The 21259-nt window shown below is 36.1% G+C and overlaps 1 protein-coding gene across 1 annotated transcript in view; it reads right to left on the bottom strand.

Moving 5' to 3' along the window:
• MTREX (Mtr4 exosome RNA helicase) overlaps positions 1-21259 on the bottom strand; it is a 45290-nt gene that overhangs the window by 18381 nt on the left and 5650 nt on the right. Inside the window, exons 4-18 of the mRNA XM_087715502.1 lie at positions 20955-21017; positions 20198-20310; positions 19143-19317; positions 16954-17044; positions 16740-16864; positions 16059-16157; positions 15145-15247; positions 14892-15023; positions 14102-14181; positions 13336-13446; positions 12289-12390; positions 10420-10545; positions 5082-5232; positions 3285-3457; positions 1590-1658 (exon numbers count right to left, since the gene is read on the bottom strand). Coding sequence (XP_087571628.1) covers positions 1590-1658; positions 3285-3457; positions 5082-5232; positions 10420-10545; positions 12289-12390; positions 13336-13446; positions 14102-14181; positions 14892-15023; positions 15145-15247; positions 16059-16157; positions 16740-16864; positions 16954-17044; positions 19143-19317; positions 20198-20310; positions 20955-21017 — 1713 coding nt within the window. The remainder of the gene's footprint in view (positions 1-1589; positions 1659-3284; positions 3458-5081; positions 5233-10419; positions 10546-12288; positions 12391-13335; positions 13447-14101; positions 14182-14891; positions 15024-15144; positions 15248-16058; positions 16158-16739; positions 16865-16953; positions 17045-19142; positions 19318-20197; positions 20311-20954; positions 21018-21259) is intronic.

The following is a 21259-nucleotide window of genomic DNA, read 5'->3' as shown; positions in this document are numbered from 1 at the left end:
TATTGGATCACACCATTGCTGTCTGTTGCATTCTCAATGGGAAGCAAAGTACGGTAAGTCATTTAAAATACCCCCAAGGAGTCTATCACTTTCTATTACAATAGATGCTGTGCATAGGCTAAAAGCAAAAGGCAAAAAAAGAGAAGGATTTGTAGTACTTTTAATAGTTCTTTGCATAGTCAGAGGTACTCTTCGTAAGTACCATCCAAAACAGCTAATGTGAATAGAGTTGTAACCTTATATAATCAGCTAACTGAACTGTTAGAAATTTGTGTTAGGGTTATAAATACTCCATTAATAAAATAAGATGCAGTTAGGGATCTGTATCATATTTTACATTCAGACAATTCCTTGCATAGGACAGCCAATTCAAGCAGCCTGTTTCCAGCCCAAAGCACATGTCTTCCACTCAGATACAGTACATGTATGTTTAGTTTGGGCATGGACCCAGGACATGCATATTGTGGTCACTGAGACAGGAAGGAAAAACAACAAATTTGGTGGCAGGAAAGAAAAGGCAAGGGGAAACAAGATGCTGGGATGGGTAGGAAGGTATAAGCAAATTAGAGGATGATGTGCTTGAATTTAAATGAAACAGGAAAAGGTAAGAAAACGCTGGGAAGCTGAAGCACAGGTGGGTGGCCCATCTGGGTTATGCCATGCTTCAATGCAAGTACAGCAAGAAAGGAAAGGAAGATCAATGAGTGGCCTGGTGCAATGACTATGTGGAGAAGAGGAAAGGGGTGAAGCCCCGGAGTCCTTCTTGCCCTATCTGCCCCTGATAATTTGCCTAGAATTTGTTTCAGTCAAACCTCAGAACCATTAAGAGACTATTGCTTTCCATTTGGTCATACAGTGACCTTCCCAAAACAGGTCGAACCTACCTTCACAATCATACAATGTTTGTTCCCTTGTGTGTATACCCCTTAAAGCAGGGGTGCCAAACACAAGGCCCACAGGCTGGATCTGGCCTGTGGGGTCATCCTGGAAAATGTAAGGGGCCAGCCCGTGTTGCTTCAGTTCGGCCTACCCAATACGAAGAGGAAACATGCCAGCAGTTTGGGGATTAGCATCAAGCTGGCCACGCCCACCCAGATCAACCACAGCACTGATGCGCCCCTCAATGAAATTGAGTTTGACACCCCTGATCTAGAGGCATGTATATGAGGGACTTCACTTTCATATTTCAAACTATGTGTCTGAATAAATCTGCTCATATAGTAATATGATTTTCCTCAGGGAATCAACTGAATATAATATAGTCAATTTTTTTACTGCAATTATTACCTGATAATTAGAAATACCAAGAGCCAGGATTATTGAAGATAATTATTGAAGATATTTTTTCTTATTGAAGAAAAATATATAGCTGTAATGCACATAGGAGTTTGTTCTAATCAATTGAGTGGCACTTGCTTGCTGATGAAGATGCAGGATTGGGCTGTCAACTGAATATGGCTTCTGCAAGAAATTAGCCTTTACAGTTCCTAATAAAAATGAGCATCTCCTTATGAACTAATGTCTGGTTTTATATTTTTTCTGGTCAGGGATATATTTATTCAAGATTGAGGAAAATCATTTTATCTTACCTTCACATTGGATTTCTTGGAAAAATTAACCACCACTCCCCAGCCAAAGTCATCATCTTCATTTTTCACCTAAGAACATTCAGATATTAAACTTGTATATTATTTTGTATAAGGGAATGCTTTTTATAAAGTAGTTAAATAAAATAACGCTTACAAAAAAGAGAATTGGAAAAGGTATCAGGGGTATTTTGTGTTGTGAAAGTAAAATATGAAATAAAAAATATAATGAAAACAGTAAGAGTAACAACAAAACTTTAAAACAATTTAAATTTAAGAGTTGTTTCTTCAAGCATTTCTAATAGTATGGAGAGTGTGAGATGTTCCTATATTAGAGAATGCAGGGACCCAATTTGTGTAATCTTAGGTATGATGAGAACATGAGATGAGAAGTCACTTTAGAGCCAGAGGACCTAGATGACTTTGGGTCATTGTCCTTCTGAAGCACAAATATACTTCTCAGTATCTTTTCAGTTGATGCTCTGGATTACATCCTCCCCCCTAAATTTCCAGTCATAATTTATAAACAATATTAAAAAGTACTGGTTTTTATTATCAGAAGATGACTAGTTAAACTGAAATACATCAAACCATCTATTAGAAAACTGAAAACAAATAAAACAAATATCATATTCTCCAGAACAGCCTAGTAAAATATTCAAACCATTAAAATAATGTTATATCAGAAAAATTTCTTCACAAATACTAATATTAGAAGTTATTCAATTACTGATCTTAACAGAAATGGGTCTCTGTTGTGGCCCAGCAGGAGCCGTTGGAGCTGCCACCAGATTCCGACAGCGAGCGGCCCTATGAGTCGGCCCTGGAGGATGTGGAGGACCCTGGACAGGGTTCTGACTCCGAGCAGGGCACAGAGAGACTGGTTGGCCACCAGGTGGCGCCTGAGCCTTGGATCAGTGGAGAGGAGATAAGGGAGAGTGATCCAGAAACCAACAGTGAGTTGTTCTGGGATGCACGCCGTCGAAGAGCTACTTGGCATCAAGAACAACTACATAATTACAGGAGGTAATTATGCTCAGCTGATGGTCATTAGGCTCCTCTCCAGACTATAAAAAAGACTGCTTGTGCCACACCCTTCTTGCAGAAGTCAACGCTTTGACTAAAGAGAAACCAACTTGGCAGGCTGGATTGCTGCCAGAGTTTGTCTGAATTGCTGCCAAGGTTTGTCAGCCTTGCTGCCAAGGTCCTTATCTGTTTTTTACTTGGCTTTCAGCCACTGAGATTCTGGTCTTGTTATTAAAGGACATTCTCATTAAGCGTGTCTCGGCTTTCATTACTCGACAGAGGGGATCAGAACAGGTCTCTAAAATATTTTCCAATGTACAATAAAAACACATACTTTGTGTAGATTTGCTATACTGAATTTCTGATGTTTTGGTTTTTTTTATTGTTACTAAATATAAATTTATTTTAATGGAATCACACTTTCAATTAACTGTCCAAATTGTGAGAATGCTTAGTCATGTCTAACTTCCATTCTGAATAGTCTAATATGTTTCCTGTAACTATGATGGATCTAAGCCATATACTGAATGATTGGTAATTAAGGGTTAAAGTTACAAACTTAGTCGCTAAATATATGAAATCACTATGTTGAAGAACAACAATATTTAAAACTTGACTGTTTTTCGAAAGTACACATTTTAAAAATGCAAAAGATTACTATTAGAAACTTACTTTTACCAGTCTTCCAGGTTGTAAAAATGGCAAGCAGTACTTTGGTTTATGAATATATTCCTCTATTTCTTTACCCAGTTTAGCAAGTTGCTGTCTAATTTTATAATAGATGATCACATTTTCTTCATTTGGAATTTCAATCTCATTATACTGCTGTTCCAAATTATTAACTTCTGCAAATACATATTGTAAAAAAAAAAGGTGTTATATCGAGGACCCAATATTGTAATGAATTATGACTCTGATTTTTCCCAGAAAAAGGACACTATCTACTCATAGAAAAATATCTGTAGGGCTTAGAGACTTTGTTATCTCTTCCATGTCCTTCTCAATATGTCCCAGAACATTAGGAATCTCATAGGGAGCAATATGTTTTATGCTGGCTTAACTGCCAAGGGAGGACAGAACAGGATTTATGTTGATGAGAATGTGTGGAGTGGCTATCCTCTATTCTCATTTTTAAAGACCAATTTGCACATTATATTATTAAAATCTTCATGATACTAACATTTATTTGTTTTAATACAACAGGATGCAGAGAACATTGGTATATTTGTCCAAAATGTTCAGGGGAATTAGTGGTAAATTTCAACTTGTTGGTATGCCTTAAAAGGCCTCCAATATTAAGAATATTAATTCTTATATTTTTAAAACAGCAAAATCCAATGAATTTTAACCTGAAGCTCTGCTCAAAGGGTCTCAATTAGGAGATTCCAAGCATATAATAGGGGAACATGTGACTCTTATGTATTGCTGAAATACTGCTGTGCTAGAGATCTTTCCTAGAAGTTTCATGCCTGCATATCAGAGTAGGCTGTTTAATGGCCAGACTTTGTAAGATAATATTACCATTATCTTAGCTGAAACTATAAAGCAAACAGGCTGTCCTATTTCAGCTACAGCAATTTTCCCCAGTTACAATAATAAGCCCTGTGATCACATTATCTTAGTGGACAAAGTACGATTATCTGTGCAACTAATTCTGCAGACCCCAAGAGATTTTTCAAAAATAGCAGTAGACTTATATACCGCTTCATAGGCCTTTCAGGCCTCTCTAAGCGGTTTACAGAGAGTCAGCATATTGCCCCCAACAATCTGGGTCCTCATTTTACCCACCTCGGAAGGATGGAAGGCTGAGTCAACCCTGAGCCGGTGAGATTTGAACCGCTGACCTGCTGATCTAGCAGTTGCCTGCAGTGCTGCATTTAACCACTGCGCCACCTTGGCTCTTGAACATTAAAAATGTATAAGACACAACATAATTGTTCAGAGTGGTTCACAAATTACACTAAAAACACATATAAAAAACCAGAATAAAACAAAACAAACAAAATGCACAAAAGCAAAAATTACTGGAAAAAGTATGCATATCAGACCTTCTGACCTGGAGAGACCTGTGTAATTAAGAAGAGGCCTTGCTTTGTTCCAGTAGTAGTTTATTCAGTTATGTGGGTCTTTGTTCATAGGCAGAGCTGAATTGGTTGTTATTAAACAAATCCACGGGGAGACCCATAAATGGTGCCCTAAATGTGTGGGATAGACTGTAGGGTTGCTCCCAACCTCAAAAACCTGCATGGGAAATCTACTTTGGAACAGTGGGTCATTGTGGTTTAGCATTTATGTTTTATTCAAAGAAAGGAAATAAGAAACTACCGAGTATTCTCCAGCTCTGTGTGAACAGCCATTGTGCTAAATTGTGGTTTTGTAATAGGATAACAATTGCAGCAGAGAACATTGTGGAAGTAAACACTTTAGGACATTGTACATCAACTTTCAAACTATTAGGTATAAACTTACTTTCAACTACTCCCGGAATAGCTCTGTAATGCTGGAACTGGTAAAAAGATTTTTCTAACATATATTCTGGATTTATTTCTTCCACACGCAGCAAATTTAGTACCATGTTATAGGTCAAATGGAAAGCGCTGTTTAAAGGGTCAGCAGATCCCTAGAAAGAAAAATAAGATTAGATAAATTAGATAGCATAAGGAATTAGAATCATGAAAGATTTTATCTAAGGACAGAAGTTATCTCCCTATTTTAAATACCGTATTTTTCGGAGTATAAGACACACAGGATAAGATGCACCAAGGTTTTGAAGAGGCAAATTAAAAAGAAGTTTTTGCACTCAGCAAAACCTCCAAAAAACGGCCCTTTTTCTGCGAAAACCGACCCCTTTCTTCCTATAAAAGGCATGAATAGCCTTTACGAGGCTTGTAGAGTGCTCCTGGGGCATGAGGGCCAAAAATGAGCAAAAAACAACCTGTTTTGAGAAAATGGACCTGGGTTTTTTGTCAAAAAAGGGGATGATAGCCTTTAGGAGGCTTATAGAGTGCTCCTGGGTGCTGGGGGGGGGGGGCAAAATTGAGCAAAAAAGGCAATTTTTCACTAATTTCTGCCCTCCCCAGCCCTCAAAAGTTCTGAATGCCTCCTAAAAGCTATGCACTGCCATTTTGGTGAATGAGGCAGGGTTTTGGGAGGCAAAAAAATGCTGTATTCAGTGTATAAGTCACACCCAGATTTTCAGCCTCTTTTTTGAGGGAAAAAGGTGCATCTTATACTCTGAAAAATTCAGTAATGCCTGAATGAATACAACTTGTGCCTAGTAAGAACAAACATTTCAGATGTCATATAATTCCAAAGTAGGTCTAATAGGCAAACCTGCATACATAGGGAATCCTCTCAACATGGAAGATGAAAATTCCATAGATTCCCATCTCTATCTCTAACCCTCCCAACAACGATATAGACCATAAGTATGGCAAACATGTTGATTTTAAAAAAAAAACATAGCAAATTATTTTTGCTATTATTACTGAAAGCCATCATTACTATATTCCTCAGTCTATTTGTTCTAGCAGGGAAGATTTTTTGTTTGTTTAGAATCTTTAGAAGATAGTAGAAACTAATTTCCTTAGCGACAGTGGGGTTGTCTCTGGGTAGCTGATGTACCAATGGCTCAGAAGGGAGAAGCATGATGATTTAGAGCCACTTTTTCTTTAGGAACCTGTATCTAGGTTTCTATTGGTAGGTTGTAGTGCTTGCAGGCTCTCCAGTACTGAACAGGCAATCTATACAGCCTAACACATAAGCAATCACTGTTTTAAAGATACAAGAGGAAAGTAACATCTTGCCTGGCCCCTACAAAGAAGGCGCTGCCTCAAAAATGTCACACACCATTGACTCATATCTAGAGGTTAGGGGTGGGTGAGGATTCTCAAAGTTATATTTTCTCCGATGGCTTTATTTTTTCTAAGCAGCTAAATGTAGAGAAGAATTATTGGAGGAGGGGGAAATGGCTCTTACGGTTCCTAGAGCATTATTGTCACACAACCACTTTAGCTTTCTAAGAAGGCTCATAAAATTCAAGCCACCAATCACTTCCTAACATTTTTACATTTTGCCTCAAGCCCTATCAGAGGTTTTAATGATTTTGTCAGGAAATATGTACCAGCTTTTTAGACTGAAAACCATGAGCTGAAAGGAAATCCCAATGACAGATGCAATGACATTCTTTTAAATAAGATTTACATGGTCAATGCTTTAGCAAGACAACAGAACCCATCTCCCAAGCTGTGTCAACGTATGGTCCAAACAACTCCTACAGCAATTTCCCAGATGTCTGGTGTTAGTCTATCAGGATGTTAACAAATTGTATAAGGTCACAGGTTTTAGACCAGACTCAATGCATTTCTTGGCCCATGAAAGAGCACCTCTGTCACATTCAGACTCCAATGGCAGAAATTAAAGGCAGGTTACACTCCGATAGTAGAGAACCATCCAGGAAGAAAGATTCATGTGAATCATTCATTAGCTTTATTGTCAACAGGATATCAAATGTATACACAGAATCTTGAAAACTGAGTAAGCCAAAATCCTAGCACTCATTTATTAAGGAATTCATTGACAGGGCATCTGAAAGACATGTGAATCCCCTTTTGCCAGAATCCAAAATGTTAAGGGCTAGTTATCATTTTCCAGATAAGACTGACCCTGAAAACACATGTGCTTATTGTTAAGTGTGTTTTGAAATACGGGCCATTTCTTTTCCAGTCCTAGAATCATTTCCAGAGATTATCTTTATAGCAGCTATGTTAGAGGAAGTCCTGGTCAAAACTAAAGTAAAACAGAGAGGCTTCTTGTCAGGATCAAGCTACAGGCCCAGCAGCTGCTCAGGAACTATCATTTTTCTGTCACATACCATGTTGACCTAAAGCAGAAGTGGGGAACTGTGGCTCCTTTATGACTTCTGGACTTCAACTCCCAGAATTCCTGTGCCATGCTGGCTCTGGAATTCTGGGAGTTGAAGTTCTCAAGTCATAAAAGGACCCATCGTTTCCCACCCTGGTTAAAGCATTAATCTTTGAAGATCCAATAGTATGGAGACATCTTTGTCTACTTTCCTAGCACTAGATCCTCAACATATTTTTTTTTAAAGGTGCTCTGTGTAGGTAGATCTGCTCCTGAAGCAAAAATTATGAGACTTGATCAGATCAGTGTCAAACAACAAATATAACAAACCTGATCAACTGGCCCATAACACAGAATTTTCTGGACCTTGGTTCACTCAAGCATCTACAATAAGAACATCCAAAAATCAAACACAAGGAGCTGAAGACCCTCTGCAATCCTTTAAATGGCAGATACTCAAGAACCTGACTAGTGATTCTCAAAAGTGTTTTCCTGAAATACCAGAGATCTCTAGAAATCCACCAAGTGGCTCACCTCAGACACCCTATATTAATAGGGCATAGACTATTCCCTAACTGTGCAAAGGGTCAGTTGGCCAGAGTCTGCTTATCATTTCAGTGCTCATGTTAACAAGTCAGATAAATTCCTAATTTTATCTAACTTGCCCATATAACACTGAATCCTTAAAGGCACACTAAATATCTCTACAATGCCACTATAGACAGAGGAAGCGATCACAGGCATGCTGCTTTTCTTTCTTGAAATTCTCAATATTTTGCAAGATGCTTTCTTAAAATATAAAATTAGCTGTCTGGGATTTTTTTTAACAAAATGATTTAAAGAAAACCATCAGAACACTAAATACTGTACCACTGCTGAATGCCAAGTCATCCTCTCCTGCCAGATATTTCATGCCAGACTCTAGCTGGCAGGTCACATCCTTTGACAAACTGAGGTCTGTTAAGTTTTTCAAAGCCTGCCCACACATGCAATGTTTGGAAACATATGCAGATGAGTTAATGTAAAACCAGGCAAACCTGCAATTAGGTCTGGGAGTTCAACTGATATTTATACATGGAGCCTCTACAGTAGCACAGATTCCAGCTTATTTGAAGACTTGTGCCTTCATCTTGCAATAAATGGGCCAGAAGATGACTTTCAACGACAAATTAATCAGAAGGATAAATGGAACAAAATAAACAGTAAAACACAAAGTAAAACAAAATTTCCTTAGTGTTCTTCATCAAGACAAGCAACTATCTGTCTGAATATCTGTTGCAACAGCACTGAGGACAGCATTACCAACCGTGATCTGAAGGGATCACACAGCAATGTTTAATTTTCAGTTTCAGGATCCTAATCTAGATCATTATAATGAGATCTAGTACGTTTAGGATCCTAGCATACATTTCCAAGACATTCCTAATTAGAGAGATACTTTTCTGAACTACAGCATGTTTTTACAATAATAAATATGCAAAAAATGCAAACAGTTGGGCACAGGAATGCAATAAAAAGTCAGCTGGTACTTGTACAAATTTTCCAGATTATTAAAGAAATAATGAAAACGGTGCTGCTTTTGCCTAATTCTGGAACTCCGAATTATGTGCCTTATCAGGAAATTAGTCTTGAAAATTAGCTTTTGAGTTGACCTTCCTTGAAACAAAGCTTATTAGGAAAAAATAATGCTCTAGTGACTAGTACTAAAATTTCTAAGCTATAACTAAAACATTACATTATAATACAGGACAAAGAATTGGTAGAATACCATGCTCTTCAGCTATCATAGCCAAGAATATACTTTATGTTAATACCAGAATGAATTACTGTCACTGCATGTTTCTATATGCACTATTGCTGTATGTTAAAGGACAGTATGCCATTCATTCACATGAGAAGAAAAAATATTAAAAGGTCTACTCAGTAGTTTAAACATAATTATTTTAGGCTTACAGCAACAGCATATCTATTGGCATTGTGAAATGAATCACCTATTTTCGGTCCTTGTACCCAATAAAATAATTAATGAATTTATCTTTTCTCTTCTGGTGGGAATGACAGGCCAGTATTTAATGTATATGTGGTAAGCTATATATTTCCCAGTTTTATCATGGTGTGCATCTTATATCTGTTGCAATCAAAGAGACAAATGGACATCAAGAAAAACGGCAAACTTATAGAACAGAAAGAGGGCAGCAGTTTTAATTATGAACTGCCTGTTCTGCATATGATGAATGCATATTTATGAAACAAAGGCTCTGGTTTGTTTATACTACTCCATATCCTCAATCAAAACTCCCCACAATGATCCACAAAATATGCTATGTTATTTCATACTATTTTAAATGAAAGGAATAATAATCCAAGTTATTTGATTTAAAAAATCACCTTAACTATGTGTTCAGTTCATTGGAATGTATTCTATAAACCTACACGCACAACTCAGCATTTTCAATTCATGCAATATGACATTCCAATCAGTAACTGCTAACAAATATTTGATTGTTTGAAACCTAGAGTGCCTCAGTTTAAAAACAAAGCTGTAATAACTTACATATTGATCACATGTCATAAGTATACTTGAACTGGGCCAAAAGAGAAACAAAATGAAACTTAGAACATTTTTGATAGAAACTTTAAAATTTGAATGCAATCAGTACTAATGCAAATGAGCATGCTGCATGGTAAAATTCTAGGGATGCCAAATCAGAGCAGATCTTAACCCACAAATGCAATCCACATTGTTCTGACTTAAATAGGCCTGGCCTGTATCCATAACAAGATAAATTACCCCCAGTTTCAGAAGGTAAAGTTCCATAAAAATAAAAGCTATTCCTGAATTACTTCAAACCAGACTACAGCATTCCAGAAATGCATTAGGCTATTTTGCATTTAATTATGTTTCTCACACATTTTCAGAACTTTCTAATCAGACATCAAATACCTTTAGAAGTTGTTTTCCAATTGTTGGACTCATCTTTTCATCCACCATTAAAATGACTATTCCTCGATCATCCATGCCTCGGCGGCCAGCACGGCCAGACATCTGAATGTATTCACCTGAGGAAATCTGAAAATATAAAGAAATTAAGACAAAATACCAATGCACCCTCTACCACTATCAATATATTATATCTAACATAATATAGTAAAATAATTCACATCTTAAGTCTACACTGTATAGTTTCTCTCTCAAACTCTTCTAATTAGAGCTGGACAGATGAGTCCATCTTCTGGTGAACAACAAGACGCTACCCAGTAAATCTGGCTATTGGAAGCACAGCAACACTGTAATACAGGATATTCCCAAGGTGAGTGAGAGCAAGTTTTACAATACTTTGACCAAAAGCCACATCTGTGGATACGAACATAGCTACTTAAAACTAGATGGCTCCATCCAGATGATTGCCCCATAATGCCTATTTAACAGCATTGATGCTGATATGGTGGTTAACTGAGCATCTTTCCTTATCAAAGTATTGTGGTGATACATAGAGGTTGTCTGTGGATGCCCCCATGTTTTCTGCAACAAAATATTACTCTTCTCCCTTTACTGTATGTTTGGGATAGATTCTTAGAGCCTCTGCACAGTCAGGTTTCTAACAAGGTTAAGAGCCAAGGTGGCACAGTGGTTAGAGTGCAGCACTGCAGGCCACTTCAGCTGACTGTTATCTGCAGTTCAGCGGTTCTAATCTCACCGGCTCAAGGTTGACTCAGCCTTCCATCCTTCCGAGGTGGGTGAAATGAGGACCCAGATTGTTGGGGGCAATATGCTGACTCTGTAAACCGCTTAGAGAGGGCTGTAAAAGCCCTATGAAGCGGTATATAAGTCTAACTGCTATATTATCTTCTAGGATGGACTGGACTCATTGGGAAGCATTATTTTGTGCATGAAATAGGGAACTGGTTTTGTTATCATAAACTCCAATGGAAATTGTACTCATCTCCTCTAAGAGTGCCAGAAGACACTCAATTCTACTTGCTGAGATTAAGGCAGCAATCCAGGTAAGAATATTGATCAATACCTGAAGGGAGTGTTTCTTAAGATTGTGTGTACCAAGCTGGAGGTCATATAAGGGAAAAATAAATAGTGTGAAGTAAAAGTGTCACAACCCTGAATACATGGGTCTACCCATCTTTGCAGCATATTTTCAACTGATCCTTTCACCAGCCTGCCTTTAGGAAATCCAAGAAGTGAGAGATTCCTGATACTGGAGTCACACCTTTCTGGGTTTTAGGCCATGGTTCAAAGTTGCTTTATCAATCAATAAAACCAGTTGCCCTGAGGTCAGGATGATCAAATGGACTTATGCATAAAAAAAGTGAAAGATAAATAAGTCCAACAGAAAGCAAATATAGGGAGATACATGTCACTGTCTGTTAACAAAGGAAAACAATTCAGTACCAAATTATCCTGTCCCACAGCTTATACCTTCTGATTGCATTGGATTGCAATTTCTGTAACACCTACTATGCATATTCATTGGTACTGGCTGGTTGATGGTTAATTACAACACATTTCAAGATTCTTAAATTAACAATTAACAGTGAAATGATAGGTATACTTCATTCTGGTATTTTATAAGGTCTCCCTGCTTTTCTAATATGGACACATGATTGCATGTTTACTAGATGTGAACAAAACTGAAAATATTCCAGATTTGGGATAGATAAATTTCAACAACCCCTGTGCACAGAACTTATATATTACAGGTGTACCCCATATCAATATACATGGTCTGTATCCAGACAGGACACATCCATGCAAACGACAATTCACATAGATCATGTTTCCCATCTTCCCAATGCTTACCCATCGAAAATCTTTCCCATCGTACTTCCGGGCACTTGTAAACAGCACGGTCCTTGCTGGCATGTTTATTCCCATAGCAAAAGTCTCTGTAGCAAATAAGGCCTAAGTGAAGATAGCAATGTATTTTAAAAAATCATTACCACATACTAAAGTACCCAGATTCAACTACATAGTTTAAAGTCATAAGTAAGAAAAAAAACAGATAACTAACAAATTCTCAATGTACAATTAATTTGTATAAGGCAAAAGTAAAGGGTCCCCTCGCACATATGTGCTAGTCATTCCCAATTCTAGGGGGCGGTGCTCATCTCCGTTTCAAAGCCGAAGAGCCGGTGCTGCCAGAAGACGTCTCCGTGGTCATGTGGCCGGCATGACTAAATGCTGAAGGTGCAAGGAATGCTGTTACCTTCCTACCAAAGGTGGTTTCTATTTTTCTAGTTGTATTTTTACATGTTTTTGAACTGCTAAGTTGGCAGAAGCTGGGACAAGTAACAGGAGCTCAAACCACCAAACTGCCGAACCTTCTGATTGACAAGCTCAGCGTCTTAGCTACTGAGCCACCACATTTCACAATATAGGCCTGAACTAAAAGGTATTTGTTATTCTTTATTAGTCAGATGTCTCTATATTAAACACACAGATGTACACACTTGGTGTTCAGCACTCTTTCATTAATGAGTTTCTTGCATGAAAAGGTAACTAGTAATTGAACTCCTCTATACTTTCAAAAGTATTTAAGGTGTACAAAGCTGTCATAAGTTACCTGAACACCATATGTTTTAGTAGTAAGTTCATCAAAAGACCCAAAATTACTGGTTCTTCATCTCTACTCAGCCACTATTCATTATTTTGAACCACTTTAAAATTTTATTTGAAAAACAGACTCTCTAAGTTCTGGTATAATGTTGAGACTATATGGCTATATCATAAAACACAGCACAACACAATAAAAATTATTTTTTTCTGACCGAATTTAGTAGTGAAAATATGTATAGAGACTCAAATACTGAAAATGGTGTATTACAGTAAAAGGTTGAAAGTACATACTTTTATCAGTCCTTCAGAGAAAAGAATTTCTATGGTTTCCTTCAAAATAGGAAGTAAGCCCCCATGATGGATTCCAATACCACGTTTTAAAAGTGGAAGCACATGTTCAACCTGTATGTCCAAAAATAAGAGATGAATCTTATTCCATATTTTACACATTTAGCACTAGGATTAAAACAGATGTGGAAAATTATTTCGTGGTGGCAATATCACAGATATTCAAATACTAATATACTAATCTCAAAAGAAACAAGAAGGCTCTAACGTTTGATTTCCCCAACTGATTCTTCTGTTAAAGCCATCAAATATACAAAAGCCAAATCTTAAAAGACAGGAGTGTTCAAAAGGTAAAGCTAACATTGCAACAAGTCCAAATGACATATGGAAGTTTCAGAAAAATCTAACATGTTAGAAGAAACTAAACAGAATGGCACAGAAATGAGTCCTTACATCTACAGAAGGCCCTTTGATAAGGTTGAAATCAGGGAGAAGATGAGAAGGGAAAGCATTTTTGTTAATTAGGGCAAAGCACTCAAACAGGAATTTCGCAAAGGTTACAGAAGTGTAGCATTAGCATTAACAAAATATTAAAACAGACATCACTTGTGGAAGGCTCAGTGCAGCTGCTTGCAAGGCTTTTTCTCCATTTGTCTCAGCATGTATTTGCATGTAGTTCCACAATTCCATTATTGTTGTTGGAATTTAACTATCCTTAACACATTCATGTACAGTTACGATACAAACTCATGTATCTTTAAGCACTCACTTGTGGGAGCTTCTTGTCTTCATCAGATAAACAATCGATTGCATTGTTAAACACTTCCTCAACCATCCTTTTTTCTTCATCTGAAAGACAAAAGGGTATGAACTAATCTTTTTCCTTATTCCTCAGAACAGCCATGTTTATAACCAAAATCTAACAAGAAATTTGTTAAAAAGATACACTAAAAATGAATTAACTGAGATATTAGGCATATATTGAATAAGCTGATAATACATTTCTTCTCACTCTGATGGACAGATATTTTTCTGGGTTTTTTGGGGGGGTGGTGTTAGAGTATCTCATAACAAGTTACAGAATTTTTTTAAAAGTCAAAATAAATTAAATATAATAGTTCAAGTAAATTTGTATTCGGTAAAACTGAATTTATTAACTACATTTAAGAAAGAACTCACTGGCCAATTGAACCTATTTTGACCGTTTCCCTCTTAAATACTACTAAATATATTTATTTCTTCTCTATGTATTGCTTATTTTAAAATATCCTCTAGATTCTTGAAAACAAACTGTGATATAAAATAACCACATTCTAAAAAAATGTTTTAAGAAGGTGGCCAGTATTATAAGAAATATGACACTAAGAGGGACCAAGGCAAATTTCAAAAGCAGATCTTAGTACATCGTTTGTCAAATGAAAGGGGTAAAGAAAGTTATTGGGGGGTTCTAGCTTTTTGACTAGAGACCACATATCTGTTTAGATTCTAGTCACTAAAAAGTCAATAGTAATGAACATTGATGAAGAATAAACTAATATTTAGAAGTGAGTAGAACACACCTGTGTTGAAATCCAGTTTTGTCATTTGAAGTGCATAGGCTTCACAATCTTTCTTACTGAAACTGAATATAATTACTGGTTGGAAGTTTCTTTCCATGATCATCTTTACAATCTTAAATACATTTGAGGGACCTATGAAGATAGCAATGCCAGCAAATATTTTAGATTTTGAAGATGAAAAGATCGCAGTTTCTTCACTTTAACTTCAAAAACAACACCTGCAATATAATTATCTGACGAAATTTATACCAACCTTTGGTTCCTCCTTTCCTGCCTTTCTGGTCTCCTTTGGCTAAATCACCTGCATCTCGAAGTACCTGCATGGCCGTATTAAAATTATCTTCTCTAAAATCACCCTGGAAAGCAAAAGCAAATTTTAGTTACAGGTTGGCTTCATTTAGTGACCGTCCTATTCAGCAACCATTCAAAGTTAAAAATGGTGCTAAAACATAAATCCACTGCCTGCATTTATGATCTTTCCTTGAAGGGACAGATTGAAGGGTCCTTCATTCACATGATCACTATTAAAATTAGTGTTCATTGTTCTGCCTGGGTTTTTATTTCTCCCCTTGCAGAGTAGAGAGATTGGAGAGGAAGGGATTACAAATGATTAAACTCTGGGCTGCCAGCACTACCATACTGTTTTCTTTGTGTATAATCCATTATGTGCTTTTTTACTCTCTTGTAATCCCTTCTCCTCCAATGAATGTAAATGCATCATTGATTCCCTTCTTCCTAATTATCCAAGCGCCAAGGTGAATATTCCGGAGGGTGACTAGAATTGATTCAACAAAATAGTAAGCATCTTAGTGTTTATAGAATTTCCATGTACTTTCTTCTTCTTTTCTAGCACTTGGCCCTGATATTTATCAATAAATTAGAGAGATCTTATAAGTAAAAGTTTGTTCCAGTGGTTAAAGCACCATGCCAGAAACCAGAGCACTATGGCTACTAGTCTCCCCCTTAGGCATGAAAGCTGTCTACATTACTTTGGGCTGGTCATCTTCTCTCAGCCAAATCTACCTCAAAGGTTGCCGTTATGGAGAAAATGGGAAGAGGAAAGAGTATCAGGTATGTTTGTCATTTTGAATTATTTATAAAAATAACAGTGAGATAAAAGTAAATATAAATAAATAAATAAAAATTCAAAGAAACATAGTTTCTTACATTTTCATCAACTACAAGGTGAAGTCCATCTCCCCCTGCTGGAAAAATATAATGTTGCAAAGGAGTTGGTCTGTAATCGGTGTAGATCACATGGCAAGGCTGGTAAAGAGAAAATAAGTTATTTAAAAATATTCTGTATGCTTTTAATATACAATATAGCATGTATTTACAATTCATAATTTCAACATTTATCCAAATGAAGATACCTAAGGCTGATAGCAGGACCCTGCAATCTACAGTTAATCATAAATCACAAATTCTCACGTTTGGAAAATGTGTATTCTTTTGTGTCTTATACAACTCTATTTTTACTTTTTTATTTTTTTCTAATTGCCAGTCTTATCACTTAATAAATAATTCACTAGAAAAATCAGAAATCAAAAATATAAATCCAATAATACACATTAGAGGAAGTTAAAACTAGGTTGAAATAATCTACTGAACTTAATTCAAGTTATTTTTACGTAAACAAACCTAGGATATCCCTGTATGTAGACATAGTTATTTCTGTTCTCATTTGCCATGTGTACTGAACTAATCAGCTTGTTTTGTATCAATCTTGTAGCTGATGCCCTCAACATGATTCCTCTCCCCTTTGGTTTTTCAAAGCTAATTCTCAGCCTACTAATTGGGTTAACATCACTGTTGCAAATAAAGGTGAAGAAGAAAAAGACATTGTACCTGTTTGTGAAGATGACATATCCATTCAGCAAACTGGCGTGCATTTGGAATAGTGGCAGAGAGAAACACATAGTGAACATTATCAGGGAGCAAAATAATGGTTTCTTCCCATACCACACCACGTTCTAGAAAACAAAAATTCACGGGACAGCATCATGTTCATTGTACTTCTACAGACAAAAACTCAATACATAAATATGTAAATTTATAGTACCTGAATTTCTCATGTAATGAATCTCATCAAATATAACCCAAGCAACTTCACGCATAACCTCAGAACCTCTGTAAAGCATACTTCTCAAAATCTAAAGAGAAGAAGAAATGAAAATGATCTTTTAAACATTGTAAGTAAGGAGCCAAGCATTTTTGGTTGGATCTGCCCCTCACAAAGGCCTCAAAAAATATGTTTGGGAAGATACTTTACTTACATCATCAGGCAGATTTTAAACTAAATGTGGAGAGGAAGGAAATCAATAAGCAGAAATACACTCTAAACATAAATCCAAAGGCAATAAAAACTAAAACAAGTAAGGAAGCAGTGAGAAGGAAAGTACAGCAGGGTCACTTAGGAATGGCAGTGTAAAAAGGCTCAGAGGATGGAGAACATATGGAAGACATTTGAAGTCCTAGTAGACTGGGGGGAGGGAGAAAAATATGACAATATTCATAAATTGAATCTGGTAAGATTTATCAGCTTTCGAGACCACATAAAAATTCAGAGTGGCTTATAATTTATAAAAGAATATATGTTATAAAAGAAAGACAAACTTAGCTGGACAAAACACCACCAGTAATAATTTTAAAAAACTCAACCCCCCCCCAAACATCTGAACCCAAGGCTGGAAACAGAGCCAGGTCTTCAGAGATTTATAGAACATCTGAAAGGTAGAAACCATATGTATCTTAGGGGGATGCTATTCCAAAGGGCAGGGACAGAGACATAGACACAGAAGGCATGCTCCCTATGTCTCACAAGATGACAACATATAACTGTAATATGTAGCTGTACCCACTTTGTTCAATTGTATGGATGGCCAGAAACCACTGAATCACCTCCAAGAGGGACAGAACTCATTATTGGTTATAATTTTTTTTGAAAAGGAACTTATCTATCAAAAGGGGATGAGGGGGATGGAATCATATGTAAACAATGGTTTACATTGTACACCAAGAATGAAAATCCTGCTAAATGAATCTGGGTGAATAGTAAAGAAAAGGGAGAAAAAACAGCACTTATGTCATCCTACAGGCTACCCAGAAGATATAAATAAACATTTTGCAAATCAGATGGTCAAACTATCCAGGAAACATGCATTGTGGTAATGGGGATTGCAACTATATTGATATCAACCAAGACTCAAGTTGTTGCATGGGGGATATCCACAGGTTCTTGGCATACCTTGCACTCAACCTCATTATCTAAAAGATGGAAGATGGAACTAAGGGAGCAAAGTATGCAGGACTTACTGCTTACTAACAGGAAAGAAATGGTTGAGGAACTTGTAGGAAACATGGGAGAGAGTAACCATACAATCCTAGATCACATTGCAGGTAAGGAAGCTGTCAGATTAGTGTTCAATATCTCAAGAGAGTTGAATTCCAGAAGTTTAGAGAAAAAAAGGAAGGATTCTATGGATAAAAATCCTGAAAGAAAAATTCTCAAAAGAAAAAAATGGGAAGAAGCTGATGAGATCAGCATGGCTGTATAAATAACTCTTTGATAAATTGAGAAATGAGATGAAGTTTTTAAAAATAGAGGAGCATATCGCAAAGGCAGAGTATTAGGAAATAGTCAGAATCTGTAAGGATAGGGTCAAGAGCTGAGATTTGCAAAATTAACAGAAAAAGTTATTTAGACATTATTTAGGCAGAACAAGAGGAAAAGTCAAGAAAATGTCAATTTGACGATTGAAGAAGTTAATGATTGACAGCAGGGAGAAGGCTGAACTGACTGAGTCCTATTTTGCATGCATTTTTTCAAAAGAAAAAGTCCGATTTGTCAGAAGCTGCATCATGTGGGGCAAAAGAGAAATGGTCAAAAGAGGTAAGGAAAATGGTAAAAACACATTTGCTTCTGCTTTGAAGGAATTAAAGTCACTGGTGCTGGATGAATTATATTCCAGGAGCTAGAGGAATTGATAATCTAGAGCAAATCTGATAATCATAATAGAATGCATCAGATAAAAATAATCTTCAATTCCATATCCAAGTCATACATATTTATTATTAAACAAATTTTACCAAACTCACACATGACGACTCCAGGTGAATTACAGTATTGTTAATATAGTAAACAATATGGGACTTAGACTGAATCATATGGTATGAAATTCAATGTTTTGTATAAGCAGATACATAGAGAAGCCAAAAACTAGCACAGGAAAGTTTAACAATTAGACCTACCTCTGTGGTCATTACAAGGCAAGATGCTGTAGGATTGATGGTGACATCCCCAGTCATCAAGCCAACATCCTGAAATTCTTCATACATCTCACGATATTTTTGGTTACTAAGAGCTTTAATAGGACTGGTAAATATCACCCGCTGTTTTTCTCTTAAAGCCAAAGCAATGGCATACCTGTATTAATATGCAATATTCATTATATATTCATACACTTTGCAATATATTTCTACTGTTGATATGAAATAATTGCACAATCTGCAGAAATTTACATTTTGTTTATTATGAAATCCAATATTTTCTGGTAATGTAGCAATACGAGAACAAATAATAACACATACGAGGTCTGTTCTTATTATGAAATAAATATAAGAGTAACAAGTAGTGTGCATAGCATTCAAGCTCAAATTTGAAAAAAACTGTTCCAACTTTACTACTGGTCAGAGCACTGTCAATAAAGTTAAAACATCTGATGTTGAGCCCAAACCATTTCTATTTTTGAAACATTTTATACAGTCTTAATATTAACTCACTCTATGTCACTCAATAGGAAAACTAAACTTGGATCTCTCCAGATCCAATCCAATACTATCCTAATTACAATATTCCAATGTTAGGATTCTTGAATATTTTATTTCTTCAAGCAATACATGCAATATTATAATAGTACTAAATGTTTGAAAAGAACTGTGCATTTCATAAATCTGACAGAAATGTAACACTAAAACAAATTTCAAGGACAAAAATTGTTTTGAAAAAAAATGAAGCAAGGTATGCTAATCTGTACAGCAAACTAATTTTAAAAAAGAATTAAACATCTGCCAATAATTACTCCATGTTCCCATAACTCTAAATCATTTTCTCTTCACTCCATATTGTCAGTTATTGATTTAATGAGTTTAGAAATAAAAAAACTAACTTCACATTAAATACGTATATAAAAGTATAAAAATAAAATGGAAATATAATAAATGCAGAAAGTTAATTTATTTTACCATTACTTTACTCAAGGAGAGAATTTAGTGTTTATTTTTAAATCCATCAGAGAGCTACTTACTCTGCACAAACAGTTTTTCCTGCTGAGGTATGAGCAGATACTAAAACAGACTGATTATTATCCACACACAAAATAGCTTCTCTTTGAAAAGCATCAAGAATGAATGGATATTCCTAAAAAGAAAAGAAAAAGTTTATATAAATTCCAGAACTGATTGTAAATCAGCACAATTCTTTTCCATTTATATATTAGACTGTATTGGGTTTTCTTTAAAAAAAACTTCACAATTATGTGGATATTCTATAAATTATTATCCTCAGCAATCACAAGGCAAAAGACATTAATGTGATGGAGAAAGTAATGGTCTAATAACAACTGATAGACAGTTGATAACCACAGTTATCTTTGCCCCTCCTTTTGGAACCAAACTGCAAAAGAAATATCTTTAAAACACAAGAATTTTAATTTATAAAAGGTCTTTAAAATCTTTGCTGGAAGAATTCTCTTGTAGATGTATTAACACTATACATTCAATATAAGTGCAGAATTGGATAATCAGTGGAATTAATGTGCCCCCAGAATCAACTGAAATTGTGTGACCCACATTTAGCTATCTTCAAGTTAAATAAGCAGAGAAATTCCAATACTTTTTTATTCAAATAAGTTTCAACTATTAAAATGATGGATATTCGCATCTCAACTTCCAGATAAAACCCAAAAAGATATTTATATCTAAGCAAATAACTGTCGTCTTACTTTTGTCCATTCTTCCCTATTAGCTATGCAATTTGAGAAATAAGATGTGTAAATTACAAACCTTTGCAGCTTTTCCAGTTCTTGCCTTTAGGGCTACGAAGTCCATATCTGCAGGAAGAGCAACCTAGTAAAAAAAATATTTTCCGGTCATTTATATTATTTTCCAGTAATAATGTTCCTACTGTGTTTCCTGAAAATAAGACAGGGTCTTATTTTCTTTTGACTTCCAAAATAAGTGCTTGGCCATATTTTCAGGGAGGTCTTATTATTTTTGAGGTGCAGGAGCCGGCGAGCATGGTCACCTCATGGCTGCTGCTGTGTTGCAATATTTTCAGGGGAGGGCACATGCACTAAAAATAGCAATAG

Source organism: Thamnophis sirtalis, unplaced genomic scaffold (assembly GCF_051295495.1).
Source record: "Thamnophis sirtalis isolate CommonGarterSnake01/CBP01778 unplaced genomic scaffold, rThaSir2_p1.2 scaffold_5, whole genome shotgun sequence".
NCBI classification, from domain to species: domain Eukaryota; kingdom Metazoa; phylum Chordata; class Lepidosauria; order Squamata; family Natricidae; genus Thamnophis; species Thamnophis sirtalis.
Note: the sequence above shows the minus strand (reverse complement) of the source record. Positions and strands in the feature narration are given on the sequence as shown.